The sequence below is a fragment of the Synchiropus splendidus genome, chromosome 18 (assembly GCF_027744825.2).
Source record: "Synchiropus splendidus isolate RoL2022-P1 chromosome 18, RoL_Sspl_1.0, whole genome shotgun sequence".
NCBI classification, from domain to species: Eukaryota; Metazoa; Chordata; class Actinopteri; order Syngnathiformes; family Callionymidae; genus Synchiropus; species Synchiropus splendidus.
Window position 1 is genome coordinate 8,112,519 of NC_071351.1, and position 20,685 is coordinate 8,133,203.

Here is a 20,685-nt window from a genome sequence, read left to right on the forward strand (position 1 = left end):
TACAGTAGCTGTTGGATGGTATCTCAAAGGGGAATGAGAAAAGAGGTGAGGAAATTCATGACACAATAAATGAAGGTGCTGGACTTCATTAGTCTGAATGGCCTATGATCTGAACTGACCAGAAGCAGATGCATGTTGCTGCACACTCCAACACTCGCACACATTCAGGAATTAACTGCTTTAATTGTGCTCTCTGTTTGACATTAGCCTGGGGCAAAGCTGCCCAAGTGACTGTGAAAACATAATGGAAAAGAGTCTATAGAATAATGGTGACCATGGCAACAGTCAGCGCGCCTCACCTTAATATCTGAATTGAAAGGTCAAATATTAATTCAAGTCTTTTCAGCTTCAGCTGTGGTTGAATTTGTTTCACAATAGAATGTAGTTTGTCGCTGGCGTTTTTATCAGACAGGTTAGCCGTGTTCTCGTCATGTTGCACTATTGGTGTTGCCATAGAAACCAGGGGGAGTATGTGCTTTGTCTATCTGGCAGTTTGTCAACTAACTCAAAAATATTTTGGTGGCACATTTGGTCAGGTGACTCGATCAAGATATTATAAAAAATAATCCCTCGGAAAGACAGTGTAAAGCTGTTATGAACAAATGAGACGTCTAACCAAACAAAGCTTGGGGAACCTTAAAGCATGTTGAAAAGTAAATAAGCTGCTCGGTTGTGAGAATAGGCAGGAGACTCGAACGTGTCGGGGTATTTAATGGCCACATTTTACCCAAACACACGCACACAGATGATGACAAAATACAGCGGACATCATGATCCAGACTAATATCCAGGTGAAGTGGCAGCAGTAATCCTCATAATTGTTCTGGCAGAAGTCACGACAGCTGTGAACACTCGAATGACAGGCCGAATAGAAAAATGGCCCTGTTCATCGAACACCTGCTGCGTGTGAGTGTGTGTTCCAGTGTGTGTGGTATATGCTTCATTCACGTTTTTTTAAGCCACTTTGTCTAATGTAGGTAAATGCCATACCTTTTAAAAGCGACAAGGCTTGCACATATATTTTCTGAACAGAGAGGATGTTACCATTCAAGATAAGGAGTGGTTGAACCGACTGACTTTTCATTTTCAGGAGACACTTACATATTTAATCTCTGGGTCTATTTATGCTTAAAGCACCCTTTGCTTTAAATATGAATGAATCATGTGCTGCTTTCATTTCACATGAAACTCTTATTGTTTCCACCTGCACCTGTGTATGACGGGCTCAACTTCATCTGTATTGCTGCGTTTATTTTCACATTTAACCTAACAATCTGCTTAGTCCTTGTGTGCGGCAGTGTTCTAGGTCTGGTCTCTCCTTGGTTTTCAGGTTGCACATGCATCTGCTTTTCATGTCTGGCTCCTGATCTGTTCTCGGTCTGGATCTCATACTGCTTGTGTAGGTTTCTTCTGAGTGGCTGTGTACTGTAGATGTAACTACCCTGTTATTGACTTGCTACCTTTCCAGGGAGTCCCCTAGATCTGTCTGAGTTTCTAAAGTGACACACACGCAACACTCAAAGCACCTCTTTGATCTGGCCTACATTTCTCAACGTTCTTTATTTGTGCTCAGTCGCTGTGCATTCTCTGCTGTAGTAGAAGTTATATATAAACCTCAGTAAATGATTCCCTGGAGGCAGCCGCAACACATTACTGTACCATGAACAACTTCCTGATGACCCTGAAGGCATCACGCGGCTTTACAGTGAAGCTAAGAGAAGTCACTCTCCATCTGCCTCAATGACTTTAATTTAGCTTGGAGAAGTTTTTTTATTTGCGCACTGTGTGCATAGCATATGTCTCTTTTTGATATTACCTTCAATCCCTTCCATTCCTCTTTGTGTATTGCTTTCTCTGGCTCCTTCACACGTCTAAACCTGGGTCGATGAAGAGGCAGAGAGAGTGTAGTCGACCTTTAAACCTCTCCTGTTGTGCCAGAGCAGAATCTCTCTGAGGGCACCGGAGGCATCAGAGCTCAAGATGTCTTTGTTCGTTTAGAATATGCTCTAAAAACATCATTTAAAATCACCATTTACTCCCCCACGTCCTTGGTCTTCATTTCCCTTCATCAGTCAACTGCATTCACTGGCTTTAGTGAGCAGTCGAAATGGTTGCGCTCATACTAGTGGTGGTGTCTGACTGCAGACTCAGAGTTCTCAGGGTAACATTGTCCTTTGCTCTTATCGGAACGCCAGAAGCCATATTACAGGAATGCAACCTTGTGTTCAAACGCCAGTGTATCAATAGACAGCTCTTACCTCTACCAGATGTGGCGTGGGGTTGAATCCACACAGGTTGCACACTTGGCTATGACATTGCGTGCAGGAGTTGTAGTTTGGCGGGTCCGAACTTCCAATGTTCAGCTCAGTCTTGCACAAAGGACAATTCACTTTTGGCTTGGGGGGCTCAGGAGCTGGCTCAGGTGCAGAAACTGGTTCTGGCTTGGGCTGTATTGTTTGTGACTGTGCAGGAGATTGCTGATGTTGCTGTCCATGCGTCTGCTGCGGCACCTTTTGGTGAGTCGCTGACTGTTGGGGTGTCCCTTGGGATTGTGGCGTGGTCTGCTGTTGCTGCTTCTGAACGGGCCCATGTGGACCTCCCATTTGGGCTGCCGATACTTGGCTAGGAGCATGAGGACCTCCCATCTGGGTACCAGAAACCTGGATAGGATCACGAGGACCCCCCATCTGGGTACCAGAAACTTGGCTAGGAGCATGAGGACCTCCCATGTGGCTTGGTGGATAGGCACCTCCCATTTGACTCTGTGCACTAGGACCCCCCATTTGGGTAGGAGCATGTCCGCCACCCATGCTGAATGGTTTGGTTCCTGGAGTACTTTGTTGTTTGGTGTCCGGCGTAGCATTGCTGAACACCACCTTGCCTCGTGCAGGGCTAGGCTGGGTGGATGCCGTGGATAGTGGGTCAACATTTATCAGAGTACTGGCCTGATTTAACAGTGATGCTCCAAAGCCAAATAACTTAGTCAGGCCATCCTGCGCAGGTGGAGGGGCATGGCTTTGCTGCTTGTGGGCCGGGGAAGAGCCGGCACTTCTTGTTTGGTCTTGACGCCGGGCCATAGATTGGTGCATTGGAGAACCCCTGCCCAAATCAGGTTGGGAAGGTGCCTTGGTCAAACCAGGAAGGGGCACAGCACCAGGGTGTGGAATCCTTGGGCCACCTGGTTGTGTGGCGCCTCCTGGTGGGCCTCCCATCCCTGATGCGCCGTGTCCTTTCTGGGAATATGGATCTGACATCATTCCTTGTTGAGACAGCCCTGTCTGCATCTGCTGGCTCGCAGGGCCTTGCTGTCTCTGTAAACCTGGCGAACTATGAGGCTGAACCTGGGGGCCGGGTTGGGATGAGGGGTAGGACTGGGGCTGGTGATACTGTTGAGATTGAGGGTACTGCTGGGACTGAGAATACTGTTGGGACTGGGGATACTGTTGGGGCTGGGGATACTGCTGGGGTTGCGTGTAGGGCTGGGACTGTGAGAAGGGTTGATTCTGGCCGTACTGCTGACTCTGGCCGTAGGGTTGATTCTGGTTGTAGGGTTGATTCTGATTGTATGATTGATTCTGGTCATACGGTTGATTCTGTCCATAGGGTTGATTCTGTCCGTATGGTTGATTCTGGCCATAGAGTTGACTTTGACCGTATGTTTGGGACTGGGGATACTGCTGTTGCTGCTGCGGCGGTAGCTGCTGCTGCTGCGGCGGTAGCTGCTGCTGCTGTGGTGGAAGTTGTTGCTGCTGCCTTGGTAGTTGTTGCTGCAGTGGTGGTTGTGGCTGTTGCTGCGGTTGATGCTGTTGCTGCTTCTGTACGGGTTGACTTTGGGCCAAAGGTTTGGGCTGCGATGCTGCCGTTGGCTGTGATGGCTGCTGGGACGGCTGAGGCTGGACAATAGGTTTGGCTTGGTGGGACGGTGAGTGAATCTGCTGCTGGCTCTTAGAGCGAGGCGTGGTCATGTCGATGCCAAGAGCTCTCTGCATCTGACAATTTAGGCACAGCCATTCCTGGACCTGAAAAAGGAAGACATTTTGGTCATTTTCATGCTGAAACATGCTTCCACATGGAACTCCTCTTGAATGAGGACCACAACCTTTTTATTAGTCAAGAATCTCACTGTTAATACCGTTCAGTGTTGAAGACAGCAACTTGACATCCATCTTGTGTTTCATGGTTATAACTTGAAATGTACTTGTTTTTCTTTCGTGATACTCTTTTTCTGACTCACACGTGTATGCAGTAGACATTTCAAAATGAAAACTCCTGGCAACCTCCAGATTGCCAGTCGGGAGCAATAAGACATCAAAAAAGAAGCTGGATTGAAGAAAGCATCACCGTGATTCATGCCAGCTAGTACTTTAAATGTGAACGCTGACTCAGACAAGGTGCTCCGCTGTCTGTCATCCAAACCACATGGACCTTAAATTCATTCTCAAAACTTCAAAGTGGAAGATATGAGCGCATTTCGATGGCACAGAGATTAAAGGACATTTTCCTTGTAATGGAAAGCACGAAGTGCAGCGAGAACGGTTGCAACCAGACTGAAATTTAAGGGGAACGCAGTAAATCAACCACAAATCGACTGCAGTGCTGAGTGAACGCTGAGCCGTAACCGCAACCTAAGTAAAAAGAATTACAGTTACATCTGCGACGGTCATGCGCATCAATCAACATATGCAGACAGCAGCACAAACGCAGACGATGGTGAAAATAGTGGCTAAAAAAGCATTACCCCTCATCATCATCCTCGCCTCATGTCCTCTTCCTCCAGCTGCTGATACTCCCTGGCGTCCAGACCTCGCTCTGCTCTTTAACGTTTCCCCGACCGAGATTAATTAAAGCGTTGCAGCTCTTCTGCGCTCTCTGGATCAAGCTGTTCTTGTGCCGTCCATCCCGCCAAAGCACCCACCAAGCTACCATAAATAAGAGGTACGTTAGCGTCTCTGCAACCGGAGAGAAACTAGTAAATCTATGCACGTTTCTCCCGTCTCTTCCCAGAATGCACTGCGCAAGCGTACAGTAGACTTACCCCTCCTTTTAGCCTTGCCTCAGGTTTTATTGCAGGGTGGCAGAAAATAGCTTTGTAGATTGTCGGGGCTGATGGACAATACAAGAGAAAAGCAAAGGCTTCTAAAGCTCCACAGATTATGTGTTCTGTTCACTCAGCTGCTACAAACCCTCCTGCAGTCTCTCATCCTAGCCTTAAATACTCCCTTTGTAGCCCCGTTCTAGTTCCTACTTCATATGTTCACTTGTCACAACCTCAATTTGCGCTGTTCGCTGCACATTCTGCCTGAAAAATGGCGGGATCTTCCCTAAATAGAAAGAGCAACACTTGTAGTTAGCAGTGCAAAGCGTTCCCTTCACTGTTGCGCCCAATTGTTTCTGGCAAAAAAATCAAAACAGGTTGTGTGTTTTTGCGCCGTCGAAGGATGGAGGGGATTGAGAAGAAAACAGGGAGCGGTGGGTGCAAATAAGGAGAGGAGAAAGAGTCAGCAGTTTTTCTAATCCCGGCAGCTCGGCGGCTCTCGTGGCGAGATTAATCAACAGCTCGGCAGCAAAATATTCACTTCCATGCTTTGCTTGATTCAAATACTTCTCGTCGAAAGAAAAGGAAAATCCAGCGACATCTAGTGGTGATCGAAGCGTTTGCATCAAATAAATAGCACGCTTTTTACAGCGATAAGTTATGCTCTGTAAGCTTGTTTGATGGACAGACTGAGCCATAATATTTGACTTTTAAAGGCAGACTATTATCATTATAGTAGGATTAGAATTCCGCTTGAGGTAAAGTCATTTGTTTCCCTCCCGAAAGTGGCACTTAAAGATCAGCGCTGCAAATCATCAGAGACAACAATTTCATTGTGCGTAGATAATACAGTGGACATTATTTAGGTCAAATGAATCAAGTTCCGTCAAAACAATCTTAAATCTGAATGTGGCCACGTGGCATCAGGAATAAATTTGATGAAAAAATGTGGCCGGTACAACTGTTATGGGAGCTTCAACTGTTGCAATGCCTTATGGGATTTGTAGTCGAGCAACGCAGCTGGAAAAGCTGCTTCAAGTGCTGCATAAAGTTCTGGTATTTAAAAAAAACGCAGTGATTGACGATAAAATACTATATATACTAGAAAAAATGTTGATATTTCTTGCATAAAACATGTAACATCATCAACTTAAGCCCCAAAATGTGTTCACTCCAAAAGAGGGATTAACAACAACATCTAGAGGTTTTAAAGAGCAAAGTTTTGGTGGCACTACATGCTAATTTGTTTAAAATGGGTGGTGAGATATAAAAAGATGAGCCGGGACAGGAAGTTAAAACAGTGTGGGGAGGACTTCTGAGCGTCTAAGCGTTCTTCATCCTCTCTCATTATCTCTCTGCTCCCTGCTGGTTTTATCTGCTCCTTAAAAGTCGCTCTCAGGTTCTCTGGGTAAACACCTCCTGTTAGTCTAGCGTGATTTATTATCTTTCATATCTGTCATCTGAGCTCAACAACACTCACAAACCTGCCGGAATCCTGTCAGGAATGAAGCTTTGTTTCTCGCAGAACGGTGGCAACACGCCTGCCAGCTGCTTGCCTGAATTATTAATGTCTCCAAAGGGTGCAAATTCAACCTTAACTATCCTCCCCACATGCCGTCGCAGATAGAGGCCACATTCTTCGCAGGTGAAAGTTGAACGCTCATGACTAATGCTCAGCTCAAGGGCCAAGTCCACCTGTAAGGAGGCTTTAATTGTTATTGCGAGGAGGCATCAGTCACGTTGTGACGTGTTTTAGCGGGACAATTTCACGACCTGGCTCGCACCGCATGTGAAATGATTGCAGAATTGACTTTGCATCGGACGCATGTCTTGGTCGGCGGGTGACTCATGAAAGTGGGAGGAGCCGTGAGAGGAAGCGCAGAGAAGTCTGTTTCAGTGTTATATTCATGTGTTACAATGTCTTTACCTCGACACGGCATACTGATAAATTCATTTCCGGTGAATTAATGATGAAAATACACGCGAGTCAATAAGCTTGGTTTGAAACGATGACGGTTTCAAGTGAGCGGCAGTGGTTCTGTGTTGAGGTCTCGTCCAGACAGACGTGGAAATCCATTAGCAGTGAACATGTGGACTCTATGAGTAAACACACTCAATGCTGTGGCTCCGTATGGACCTCACATTGTGACATGAACCCAGCATGTGCACTTAAAGACCTGCCCATCATCCTGGTGTTCATTATTTAAGGGAAACAAGAGGGAAGGCAGCTGAGAGCACCAAAGGAACACGACCGTCACAAAACAGTTCAGCTGAGATCAGCCTTCATTAACACGGACGGTCCACGTGACAAGTCCCTCAGATCAGACTGTCAGAAGCCACTAATGCACAGATCGATATTCTGGACATGTAGCGAGGACATTCCAGGAAGTATTCCTGGGATGAGGGTAGGGCTTTATCAGCTAACTCTGGAAACACACCATCAAGCACACACAATTATTGATACTTGAGGACACCTGGTGCGCAGCTTCGCAGCTTTCCAACATAGTTTGTTACCTTTTTGTGGCTGTCTGAAGGCTTTTGTGAATTGGTGGAAAGTTTTCTTTTGTTTCAGTGAGACAAGCGCTTGAAGAGAGCGTGGGTGTTTCGTTGACCTGCCTTCTGTCCAGAGCACACTTGTGTTGCGAACGTGTGGCGTGCACCACCGTGCTGAAGTCAATCATTTCCCGATTTGCAAAGAGCACTTTGGCCGTAGCTTATAAGAAGCAAGAAAGTCAAAGCAGATTCCTCTCTGTTCACTTGATCCTGATGAATACACAGGCCTTCCTCAGCATCGACTCACACCACTGAGACTAAGCCATAAAACACTCTCCTCGGCTGCTGGCTTGCGTTCATGCATCTTGTTTTCATCATGCCATCTCCACACACACACACACACACCCACACACACCTTTGCCATCTATTCTACGGCCTATTTTCACTGCATAACCCCAAAGGGTCGATGATATTGATCTCTATCAGACTATAATGCATGTTTCTTAATTAAATCTGCCTCAGCACTTTATGTCCAATCCAATATGATCACTGCCTTTCTGTGAACTTGTCTGGTGAATGGATGGACACTCTTTTTACACTATATAACACAAATGGAAAGGACTTGGGCAACAATTTCATTATTAAAAAAAAGACATCATATATATATATATATATATATATATATATATATATATATATATATATATATATATATATATATATACACAAATGGAAAGTACTTCCAAACCAACCGCAGCAACCACAGATATTTCCAGTCATTGCTAAAAAGTCATGAAAAATGCAATGCCAATAAGATAAGACTTTGAGCGTAAACATTTTTTTCATCATGTATATTGAATTTGTCGTGGTCACTTCAGTGTAATAACTGCTGTCTGTTTCTGCAGAATATCTCAAAAACAAATTTTCATCGTTTAATGACGTGAAGTGATCGAATTCGTTGGTGGTTTTCTCATTCACAAAACATCCGTCTGTGTTTGTAAAAGGAGCACGTCACTTCCACCTGATGTCTGATTGCGCTCGCGAATAATATAATAATATTGTTCAATTATGTATTATATTATATATTAAATGCAGAGTAAAAATGAGCATGGTGGAGTTACAGTATAAACTCTTTTAAGGACTCATTCTGTCTTTGAACTTGACTCCATTTGATTTTTTTCTGAAAGAAAAATCCTTAAAATTTGTAATAACAACACATGTTATTGGCACCTTTTCTGTTCAAGATTCTTCCATCTCTGGAATGCATCTCTGAATACGGCAATACAAGTACCACTTTGCTTCTTAGAAGACACCACCATCATCCAAAAATGCTGTGGAGCCCTTTTACTGTGACAGACTGAATCAATTATTCCCTTTTTTAACCAGCAGCTAATAGAACCAACATGTAACACACTGCAAATGTGTGAAGCTGTTCCATCACTGTCGGTGCTGGTGGGGCTCAATTTGCTCACATGTCCTGATAATTATTGAGAATCTGGAGGCGACGTGGAGGACCTCTCCAATGGGGAGGGGTGGAGGGTGGATTGACAAACTATCAGGCGACATTAAGTGATTCAATTTATTAATCTCCAGCTATGATCTGATTGTGGTTCTGACGGTGACAGAGACACAGAGAATACAAGACATTAAGTAGATGTTGAGACCAGAATCAGTCACTGGTTTCTTCAATATAGACATCAGCGTCGCCTGTTTTAAGTCCAAGTCACTTCCACAATATCAAATATGTGCCAGTCTGAGATCAGTGAGGCGGTGAGCATCAATATTTCAAGGCTGTCTTTGTGTCCTTAAAGATCCTTTCAAAAGAGCGACGCTGTTCTTCCTCCTGAAAACTCTCTGTAGGTGAGTTATGGCTCAGTTATGCTGCCCTAAAACACACAGAGAGGTGGCAAATATACATATATGATTTAGGACACTTGGAGTAATATCACACGATTTTACACTATATTTCAGTTCATGCAGTGTCAGAATTGTTTTGTTACTTTTAATTCATCCCAATTTGTTCGTCATCAGAGTGAAAGCTAAAGTCATTTATTATTCAAAGCGTGTGATTATAAATTCCTGGCAGCCCACTGCTGCTCTCATTACCCATCACTTTTAGGGCACATGTTTGGATTATACATTCTTGTGTCTTTCCCCCCAAAACATATCGGGTCGTTCCATGAGCAGCACTTGAGGTGTTTGCAGGGCTTCTCTCTGCAGCCGCTTATGTTTAATACATGTGGAGAGATTCCTTGTCACTTCTTCCCCCTTCCCCTCGACCCATCCTACTTTCCCAGAATAGACCCGAACCTCAGCGTTCAGAGGGAGATAACTGGCACTTTGCCCTGCAGTTCTGCTGCACCGCTTGGAAGCAGGGAAGAGACAAAGGATGAACCAGAAAGGGCAGGAAGATAAGCCGGTTGAGGATGAAGTGATGAAAAATGTTGGACAAATGAAGCAAACTTTTATGAATACTTGCTCATGGTGTCATGAACAAGGAACTTCAGAGGATAAATTGTTTTTAGAAACCAACCTTTGTTCTCCTGACTCTCAAGCTGCATTAAATGGCTTCTAATAATGATATTATTTCGTTCTTACTGGGATCAAGGACAAAATTATCATCAGTGTTATGCCACATGCATTTGGCAATGTCACTTGCCATGCACAGGATATTTAGTCTGGACACTATGGGACCTCACATTCAGCATGATGTTAAGTCCTCTCACCTTAGCTTTTATACATATCATGGAGGAGGTTGCAGTGACACTGAAGCCATGTTTGTCCTCAGAAAACCTTACATGAGAGATGAGTGAGTACTGACTCATTCAATAGCCACTATTGTGTTCTCCTCAGGTGACTCCACTCGACTTTATCCTGGTGACTCCTCGCTCCACCAAGACCCCGAGCAGCGACAGACACCCACCCAGGTATGTGTTTTTGAAGCTGACGCGGGTTCAAGCCTCTCTCCTCTGTCGTAATTGACTATATGCCTCGGCTATTGTAGGAGCGTTGCATTACTGTGTAATTGCAGCTGAAATCATGGTGATCATGATAATCTACTGCCTCAATGAAAGCTACCATTAGAAATCTCAACTGTGAGAGGTAATTATCAGAGTGCCATTCATTCGTGAACAAAACTATGGTTATGATCTCATGATATCACTGTGAAATGTTTCCGTGCTGCAAGAGTCTTAAAATACAGGTCTGACGTGAGGTTGAAGTGAAAACTGACACTGGTTGGCCCTTCGTTTTTGAAGATATAAGAGTGAAGAAGGGGAGTTTCCTTCAAGAAAAGGACCTGAAATACGACAACCTGTCTCGGTTATGATATTATGATGTAGCGTAAATCACACGTATTAAACTCAGGAGGAAAAAAAATCTATAAAGAAGAGCACATTCAATTTCAACAGCAAAACCTATGACACCCGTTCGCTCTCACAGTGATAGTTCCACTGAACTCTTCAGAGAACACACGCACGCAGTACGCACGCGCCCAATGTGACAGGAGGTTGTGAAGACTTGAGCGCAGAACACAGACAGCCAGTATGCAGATTTCTCCGGAAACTAATTAATCCACTTCACACACATGCGCGTGCACACACACATATACACACAGCCTTGCCTATTAGCAGCTCCAGGCGCCTGCTGAGTCCAAAATTAGAACGCAGTATGTTGAACAACAAGCTACCGGGAGAAAACACGAGCTGCCAATAGTCGATGAAAGCAATCGGGAAGCGAGACGTCACCAAGATGGAGGACTCTCTCTCAAGTTAGAGCTAAATATTTAGACATAAATGCATATTTTAGGTGATAGATTTGGGAGGTATAAAGTTTTCTGTGGGACTGGAATGGGTTTGTGAAGTGATGACTTCCTGCCTCTAGATGGCAGTGTTCCAGGTGAAAGACCTTTTAAGGGAATTGAAAAGGTGAATGTTCCATTTTCTCTTCCACCCAATTTGCATAAAAGCTTCCCTCAAGCGGCACACATCACTTTCCTTTCATTAGCCGTTAATCATGTCGATATCAGTGACCATGAAGCTCTTTGACTCCCTAAATGAACAGAAACATGAGTCAGATTTTAGCTCTGGAATTTATGCATCCATTACTTCCTGTCCTTTAGTCAGAAAAGCAGCATCCGGTATTTACCTGCCGACACAAAACATATTTCTCATTTGTGCTTCTCGGGGACTGATGAACTCCCAGGCGAGTTTGTGTCGGTGGGGGAGGGAGGGAGGGGTTTAAAATCCATCATACATATTCATGACTCCGGTTGATCCTTCAGAGGAGCTGGAGCAACGAGCAGCACACAAATCTTCAAGTTCTTTCGGTTGATTTGAAAATGTGACGAAGCTAATATAATAAAATGAAGCGTGGTTCACATGTGGACCTTTGCCTGTATCTATCCAGATGTAACCGGTGTGAACATGTTTAGCAGGAGACCAACTGCAGTTTCAAATTCTACTGTAAACTGTATTGTTATTTGTCCCCTTTGAACACATTGATGAATATATTCCATGTTTTCTCTTCAGGATAGAGGCGTTTTTAGTTACACGTCTATCAATTTATGCATAAAATATTTACGTGTCTAGTGTCATTCATTCTAAAACGTTCTGCCACACCTTTAGACTTTCTTATTTGCTGTATCTTATCTCCTGTTAGAACCTAAAATCTTCAATATATTTGGTTCATAAAACCTTCCACAACACAATTCTACCTTTATTTTTTTACAGTTTATTGTGTTTAGAACATAGCTTTATTGAAAGAAGTAATCTCTTATATAGTAAAAGAGTAATCTCTTATATATCTCTTATATATTATTATGTGAGTTATATCATGGTAATCATCAATATTTATCCAGAAACCGAATCCATTTATTTATTTTAATATTCAGAAAAAACATATTTTTTAATGAAGAGCAGCAAGCATTTTTGGAAGATTTTCCTGGCTGTTCATTGAAGTATATCACCCCTGTTTTGAGTGAAAACAATGATTCAAAAAACAAAGTCGCCCATCCTAACCACAGTTTCAATAGCAAGCCAGGTGAACCGTTTGACTTCTGCATGCGCATTCTAAGGGGAGTGAAACTGCCTTGTCAACGCAGCTGTATCATCTCATCCGAGCGTCTCTTCTGTGGGAGTCGCATACAACTTATCTCGCACAAAAAGGTCAAACGGCAGCAGCATGAAAGGCGTGTTTCAGAGAAATGCCACCCACCATGACTTCTGCCTCCGTAATCTCTCTCCCTGATCCCATTAATTGGTGTCACTCTCCCGCTTTACTCAGCTAAATGCTATCGGACGCAGAAGGCATCAGAATGTGACAAGATACGGGCGCCACGGGGGATTATTCGATTACCTGGGCACGAGGAGCATTGAGTAGCCTCAATAATGAAGAGGGACGTCAAACTGTAATCTCTTGTTTTTGTTCCATGAAACACATTCTGGTGGAGGAGTTTTTTTTTAGTCCACTGACACATCCATGTAAATATTTGATCGCCTACAACAGACTCTCAAAATGAATCCTTGAGGAAGGATGACGGCATATTTAGTGGTGCAGGTCTGTGTGAGTCGATGAGAAGTGCAGCAGGAATCCCTGAATCGAGGGATTATCCTCCGCATTTTGGCATTATTTATAAATGAGATTAAAAAATTACATTAATCACTTGCTGTTTTGTGAAATGTTTTTGAATTCTATGGCGTTTTGGAAGCCAAAAATTGACAATATAGATAAATAATAGGAATTATTTATTTTGTTGTCTTCTTTTTTTTCTTTACATATTTAGTAATTTTATCTCCCTTTTGCTAATTCTCAGTCGCTAAAACTGCTGGTATCATTTCAGCAAAAGTTCCCCGTCCAAAAAAAAACAAAAAAACAATTCAAATTCACCGACATGGAACAACAGCCCAAACGATCTGCCTGGTAAACATGGATCATCCTGAGACATTGTCCCCTGATGAGAACAAATGAGAAATGGGTCTTTGGTGTGTTTAATCCGGCGACGTGTTGATTTGTGTGTCTGCCAGTGAAAAAGCCTGAGGACCAAAAACATCTCGAGGAATCATTTAGGCATTAACATGGCTAATAAATCAAGTATAGCCTGATGGTGTTGTTCTTTGGCTTCGAGATGATCCTGTCTGGGAGCCCTGCGATCATGTTTATCTGCGCGAGCATTGATTTTGTTTGAGCAAGACACTTTAACTCCGTTTTCGCTCCTTCTGACCTCAACAAATCACTTCCTTTTACTTTTGCACCTCCTAAAAGCCTGGGATATCAGAGGGTTTGCCTTCTTCATATCACTCCAGGGTGGAATTATCTCACTAACTGGCACACTGGAACACGCTCAAAGAACATTAGCAGAGATTCTGTCGCCGCCTCGAGAAAGAACCACAGAGCCCAAACACTGTTCGTCCATCATGGCTACACTCTTTTCCAAATGCTTCATTGTATTGCGAAAATACACCAGAGCATCTGCCACTCATTTCTCTCCTTCAGCCAGATAGTGTCAGCTCAGTCTTTGTGGGGTTCATCGATTTTATGTGGGATTCTTGAGCTACAAAGTCAGTCAAACTGCAGTCCGTCAAAAGCAGAAACGTGTTGAAAGTAATCGTAAGTGTTGGACCTACCTCCGTCAGGTGTGGGTTCGGGTTGAAGCCGCACTGGTTGCACACGGTGGCCTTGCACTGGGTGCAGGTGTTGTAGTTAGGAACAGCCGGTGGGTTGGAGAGCTCAGTGGTGGTACACACCGGGCAGACTTTGCTGCTGGGCATGGGTGCAATCTGTGGCACTGAGTAGGGCGAGGTCGGTGTGATGCCACGGTCTGGGGACGCAGAAGGAGACCTGCCCGTCCTTGACCCGCCAAAGTCCACCTGGAGGTTTTTCCGGGAGGCGTGCTGACCTGGACTCTGGCCTCCGTGGACGCCCATAGCTGAGCCACCCTGAGACTGGCCCATCCCATGACTTGATCCAGTGCTCTGGCCCATGCCGGATCCCGTACCGGACTGCATGTGTCGGGGGGAGGTTGGGGTGTCATGAGTGGCCAGGCGATAAGGTTCGCCAGCTCTGGACCCAATTCCTCCTCCAGAGCCCATACCTACTCCTCGTCCACCTACCATTCCGCCTCCCATCCCTCCACCCCCCATTCCTCCTCCACCCATGCCACCTCCCATCCCTCCACCACTCATTCCACCGCCTCCCATGCCTCCTCCTCCCATTCCTCCCATACCACCCATCCCTCCTCCCATTCCTCCTCCCATACCACCCATCCCTCCTCCCATTCCTCCTCCCATCCCAGCCATCCCTCCTCCTTGCTGCATGCCTAGCTTTGGGCTGCCCATCTGACCCATTGGACCCCTGAAAGAGAAGAGCACAAAGACAGAAAGCAGGTTTAGAATAATCTTTTACCCTCAAGTGCTTTGACACAACAATGCATTGAGAGTCATTCACGGCAACACTAATATTGGCGTGCAAACTCAACACCTCCCTGTGGCTTCAGCTCTAACTGTTCAATGAAGTCAGCATCTAATGGAAAAGCATATTTGTTTGATGGAGCCATTTAAGGGAAATTGTATCTTTAAATTAAAGTTCTGAAGCAGAAACATTGGAATAAACAGAGTTAATTCCAGACACAGCTGGGGTTTGCATCCGCGCACAGGCAGTGAAGCATCAGATTTCATTCTATTTCTCTCTATTGACGGTGCTGGCGTTGAGTGATTGTGTCGGGAGGCTGAGGTCCAGCCGGCGTTAAATGCTTAGCGCCCACAGAAAATGGAATTGCTGATTTACTGAGGCTGGTGTCACGATGGAGAAAGAAAAACGTTCCACTCCACTTGGTCTTGCACTAAAAGTTTGGCTCTTGTTGACAGTCTGAGAGAAGCCTTTTCTTTTCCATACTGTCGTTGTCAACATCTCATCTTCATCTATTGTCTGACTCTACCACAACTTCATAATTTACAGGTACTTGGTGGCCAATTCTCAAAAGTGGAACTGAAACCTCTCCGAGGAACCATTCATTTGGCAAGAGACAAATTATTCTGTCAAACAAATAAAGCTGTAGTAAAGACTGAAGTGAACCAAGAGAGTCATCAAATAGCTCCGGGTGAACTTTATGAACCAAAACAAAAATGGCTTCATGTTCGTTAATGCACCATTTCACTCGCGCACCGACTCACGGAGCCACAGAAATGAGTGCAGCCATTAAGTCTGAGCACAATCTTAAAGAAATAGAGCGGATGGATGAGATCCCTGGTCTCTGCGCCGGGCTGTTTGGGGATGACTCAACAAAATCGTCGAAGCCTCACTGAACCATCTAGCCGTCAAAGGTACTTAGCATGGAAACAGAGGTGCTAGTAGAGCTGGGGATAGTATGAGTATCTACAGCTGACGCATGACAAGACATATTTTGTGGGAGTAAGGTTCATCCCAGTCACGCCCGCCGTTTGCTTGTTTCACAGACAGGCGTGGAGCTGAATTACCAGCTTGTTCTACGGTCCCACAATTCTCTGTGGATTCAGAACACGCTTTGAATCAAATCACCGCCTGGCCAGTAGGGGCACTGTGTGTGTGATTTGCCTTTAATGGTAGCAAACAACTCCAAACCAAAAGACCGTTGAGAGAATCCGGAAGACTTTCCTTCATGAGAGTTTAAACTTATTTTTAATGCACGAAACCCTGGGGACTCACACGGTCTGGGAACAGCCACATGGGATCCACGTGTGCTCAGTGAATTGTGCGGTTCGTTGCAATACCCTGCCCTAGTGTTTGTCTCATGTCGGCGTCTCTCAGTCAGCACCATGGACAGCTACTTGTAACTAAATCCTATTGGGGAGTTAAAAGGTTTTTAGTGGAGTCACTGTGCATATTTGTGTGAGGATATATGATCAACATGCTTTATTTCTGTGAACTCATAAGGCTGCAAACATCTCAGTGGACTTGATGTCAGAATTTTTTACACAAATAGTTCTTGATATCAGGAGTAGAGAGCGTGTGTACTGCCAAACTCAGATGTTTCATGGTGTTCCTGCATGTATGGCACTTTTTTAAAACATCCAAGAGTCATATTGTGACCTCAGAGTATTAAAGGCGACGTGAAATTAAATATTAAGTCATTCTGCCGCTGCCACAAAATCCAATCTGACCCGTCTCTGACAATTAAGTTGCCAACTTTACTCCACCGCTCGACTTTTCCGCTCACAATCCCAGAAAGTCCCCAGAGGAGGCGCTTTCACATCTTAATCGACCTCCACCCGAGTATCCGTCTCCTCCTGTTGATGCACTGAGCTGAGCTTTAAGTGATCTCGTCCCTCTAGACAGCTGTAGCCTTACTCATACTCTGACCTGCAGCGAAACAAACAACTCCAGTGTGCTGCTTTGTGAAATAAACATCACCTGATGCTTCTCTCTTGCAAGGATTCTCTATATATTCTCACCTCCTCCCACTTCTTTCACTGCTCTGCGCACCAAACTTTGTTTTTCACTCGCTGTGTAGAAAAAGCTGTGACATTTGTGCACACTGTTGGAGAACAATGCTGCGACAAACAGCACCATTGTTTTCAGAAGTTCTTGTCGTGAAGTGGAAGTACTTAATCCACCGCCCCTGCTGGTGCGTTAGTTCTCAATATAAATGTTGTATCTTGAGATTAAATGCAGGATAGGTTTGATATTTGCTCATTCCTACTTTTATTCCAATTATGACCTTTCATTCTGTCGAGGAACTGTCTCCAAAGATGCGACTAACTTTGCAGATACTTACAGTTTTCTGTTCACAGACGAGACCTTGCGATGCTCGTGTCCTGCTTTTCCTCTTTATTAATAATCGCTGACCTTTCCACTTGACTCACAACAGCACGAGTCACTCACACGCTCCGGCAGTAAACTCATCCTCTGTAACAATCGCATTAAAAAATCTGAATCATCTTTCTCTTGTTCCCCCGCTGTTTGCCGTGTTGATGATCCACTTTTGACTCCTGCAGCAGCTCATAACTGTTACTATGGCCGCTGGCTCTGCTGGGTATATACTCCAGCAGAAAGGAGGTGGAGCTCTGGATGTATTGAATAAGGATTCAATGTGAAATGGAGGTGCTACATGAAGCCTCTTGTATAGATGCTCACAAGCCCACACAGCCACATCTACCTGATGCTGTTTTAAGAAAGCTGTGGGCAGATTCCGCTTGTGACTAAACAGCTTTCAGTAATTGCAGTTGTGTCTCACCAAAAAAAGTTATTTACTTATTACGCTGGTGTCAAACTCAAGGTCGCGGGGCCAAATCTGGCCCGCCCAGTTGCTTTATGGGTCCTTGTGTTGTTATCTTGAAGTCACAATGTACATTTTATTTGTCCCTAGCGTGTCAACTGTTGCCGTGCATCATGGCACATTTTAGCATAACACTTGTCTCTTTATGTTGTGTATTCTGCTCATTTGATGAAGCTCAAAGTCTTGTGTAATGTGGAGCTGAACTTGCAGCTGTGCTACATCCACGCACACATATGGACATAAATATGCTGCTGTACTTACATGTGCGTGCACAGATGTGTGTGCAGCAGAAGTCCTAGCAGCATGTGACTGATATTGTGGTGTGTTGTAAGAAGCTTTGCTGCGAACGACCGCCTAATGACCCCATATGGTGCTGAGTAAACACCGCCGTCGCCGCCATAGACGCGCTAGCTTTGATGCGTTTTCTCTTCTCAAAACTATTTGGCTGGAGGTGTGTGAGGTTTTCCAAAATCTGACCAAGGGATGAGTGATGTGTGGGTTTTGCGGATGGGTGTGGTGAAAGCCGTGCCGTGGTCACTGCTAGATTTACAGCCTCAGTTACAGTTGTGTGTCCCACTCTCATGTGCGCTAGCAACATAAACTTGACCGACGAATGTGCGATTCAGCTGGATTGAGTTGTTATCAGGATGATTGATGACTCATTGATTTAACCTGCGAGTTCGCTGAGTGACTGTGGTCAACTAGATTATCGCCCACTTGTGTTTTGGCTGCCTGTGTCGGTTGTGTTATTGAGCAGAAGAAACAGAAAAGCATCTGTTATATTCCGCTTTTGCTTTTCTATGAAATGGCTTTAATGTTTCAAGACTTGATTTATGCTTGTAAAATGTGACGCATATTTAATCCTTTCTCCTTTCAATGCAGTTTTAACTGAGCAACAGATGGAGGAAAAACAACATTTTGGAAGCCATATATCTGAACCGTCACGTCCAAAGCATTCAGAGGATATTATCTCAAACTAAATAAGTTGTTCTTCTTGTGACGTTGAATTAGAACTATCTGATAAGTAGTTATCACAACAGCTGTTTTGAGAACAAACATACTGCTGACTCAGCATCACATTTCCTAACCCACACCTTTTATTGTGAAGGGGTGAAGACACAAAATGGAGAGCGCAGTTTGCATTAGCATTCCAGGCCGCTCTCTCCCTCTCTGACAACATGTTTAAACATATACGGAGATCCGACACGGTTGGAAATCCATCTGGAGGTATTTCACTGAATTCAATCAGACCCGATGGCACCTCGGATCGATATCAAGCGATCGCCTGCCTTAGTAGTCAGGAAGAGTGCTGTGGTTTCGTTCAAGAACATGGCTGAAGAGGGGCATGACCTTGAGCGTCAAACGACCAGAAGAAGCATGCTAGTTTAAGTATGAGGTTCAGAGGTTTGCCTCAGCTTTCTTCAGCTCTCAGATTACCTGAACACATCTTGAAACAATTTCATATAAAGTATACTAAATGTTAGTGGTGAGACTTTTAACTTTTAATTGAACAGTTTGCTCTCCAGACAACAGGGAACCTTTGTAAGTGCAGGAGTTCCTGGTCCACTGATCACACTGATGCACAAGACAGGTGGCAGCTAGGATGATAACAACAACAACAAACATGGAGGAATCCCTGAACAAAAGTATCTGTTTGCTTTTGTTCAGGGTGGTTTTTCACTACACAATGGTCAGGGTTTCCACTACTCTGAATGGACTTGAAATGCTTATAAATTTGAAATTCTTATCCTAATATTTTCAAGACATTAAAAGAGCTTTAGTCTAAATAAGGTGATATAAAAACTTGAATGTAGCCACCATTGCGATATTGTCAAACTGACGCAAAAGAAACAATATTTTGTTCTTTAAATGTATGTATGGGTCCATAATTTGATTCAGTAATATACCAAATTCATTCAAATTGGAAAATGTGGTGTCTTGTGGCAAATATTCTTATATTATATAGTCGATTTATCACGTACAAACTTTATAATCTGATGCATTGCTCACTCATTACTCAACGTTCAGTGAAAACACTTCAGTCTAGTTGGGCCTCTTAAGAGTGACATTGGAGCGACTAATGCAGAAGAAAAAAATCTGGAGTTGAGCCACGAGAAACTGGGTTGTTTGTCCTCAAGCCCGTTCATAATTACTCTCATTTATCAACCGAATAAACACGAAATGCTGTTGAATCCAAACACATGTGTGGTAAGAAAAAAAAGGTCAAATTCTGCCTTTAAAAGTTTGGCAAATTAAGTTAAGACAAAGCCAAGCGCTCTCCCACACGCCCGTCTGAAGTGAGTCAGCAAAGCAGCTGCGTCCTTCAACAAGATAAAACTATTTAATCTGCCAGTGAGAGCGGAGCTGCATCTTATCGTTATTAAACATTGTTTTAGTCATTTTCAGCAGACGGCCGTTTATCTCCGCGTTACTCGCGACTCCTGCCTCACATCCGGCTTGTTTCTCTCGCCAGCGAGGCTCCTTCAGCGGCAGGAAAGGGCTCTTTCATGCTTTGTGTGTAATAAAAGGATTAATTTATGCCGCTCCGACTCAGGATGGGCAGAAAATGGAACACAGAGTTATAAATAGAGACTACCTAACAGGACAGTTTCCACCTTCTGTCACACACTGCTGCTAAAGAGCCGGGTATCTTTTATTTCGCGGAGCCGTGACTTGCTAACAGCTCCGCGATGATACACTATTATCGGTCAAATTGGGCTTCTGAAGACTTTTAAAGGGGCCTCTGGCCTCATTCATTTGCCCCCAGTCAGGTCAGAAAGTATTTTTCTGGACCACAGGTAAGACAGTTTATGTTGACACCACCCCCCCTTACTGTCGCCTTTTAAAATGAATAGCTCCACAGATGCTTTTAGGGAGATAATCCTGGCTTATAATTGAAGAGGGATTG

General features: G+C 44.2%; 2 protein-coding genes across 5 annotated transcripts in view; one reads left to right on the plus strand and one right to left on the minus strand.

Moving 5' to 3' along the window:
• The window catches only part of bsna (bassoon presynaptic cytomatrix protein a), a 58,289-nt gene that overhangs the window by 30,544 nt on the left and 7,060 nt on the right, over positions 1-20,685 (minus strand). For all 4 annotated transcript variants that reach the window (XM_053849542.1, XM_053849541.1, XM_053849543.1 and 1 more), the window contains exons 2-3: positions 14,152-14,878; positions 2,259-4,019 (exon numbers count right to left, since the gene is read on the minus strand). In XM_053849542.1, the coding sequence (XP_053705517.1) occupies positions 2,259-4,019; positions 14,152-14,878 (2,488 nt within the window). The remainder of the gene's footprint in view (positions 1-2,258; positions 4,020-14,151; positions 14,879-20,685) is intronic.
• LOC128749693 (helicase ARIP4-like) overlaps positions 1-20,685 on the plus strand; it is an 87,268-nt gene that overhangs the window by 25,872 nt on the left and 40,711 nt on the right. Inside the window, exon 3 of the mRNA XM_053849551.1 lies at positions 10,382-10,455. The gene's annotated coding sequence lies outside the window, so the exon portion shown is untranslated. The remainder of the gene's footprint in view (positions 1-10,381; positions 10,456-20,685) is intronic.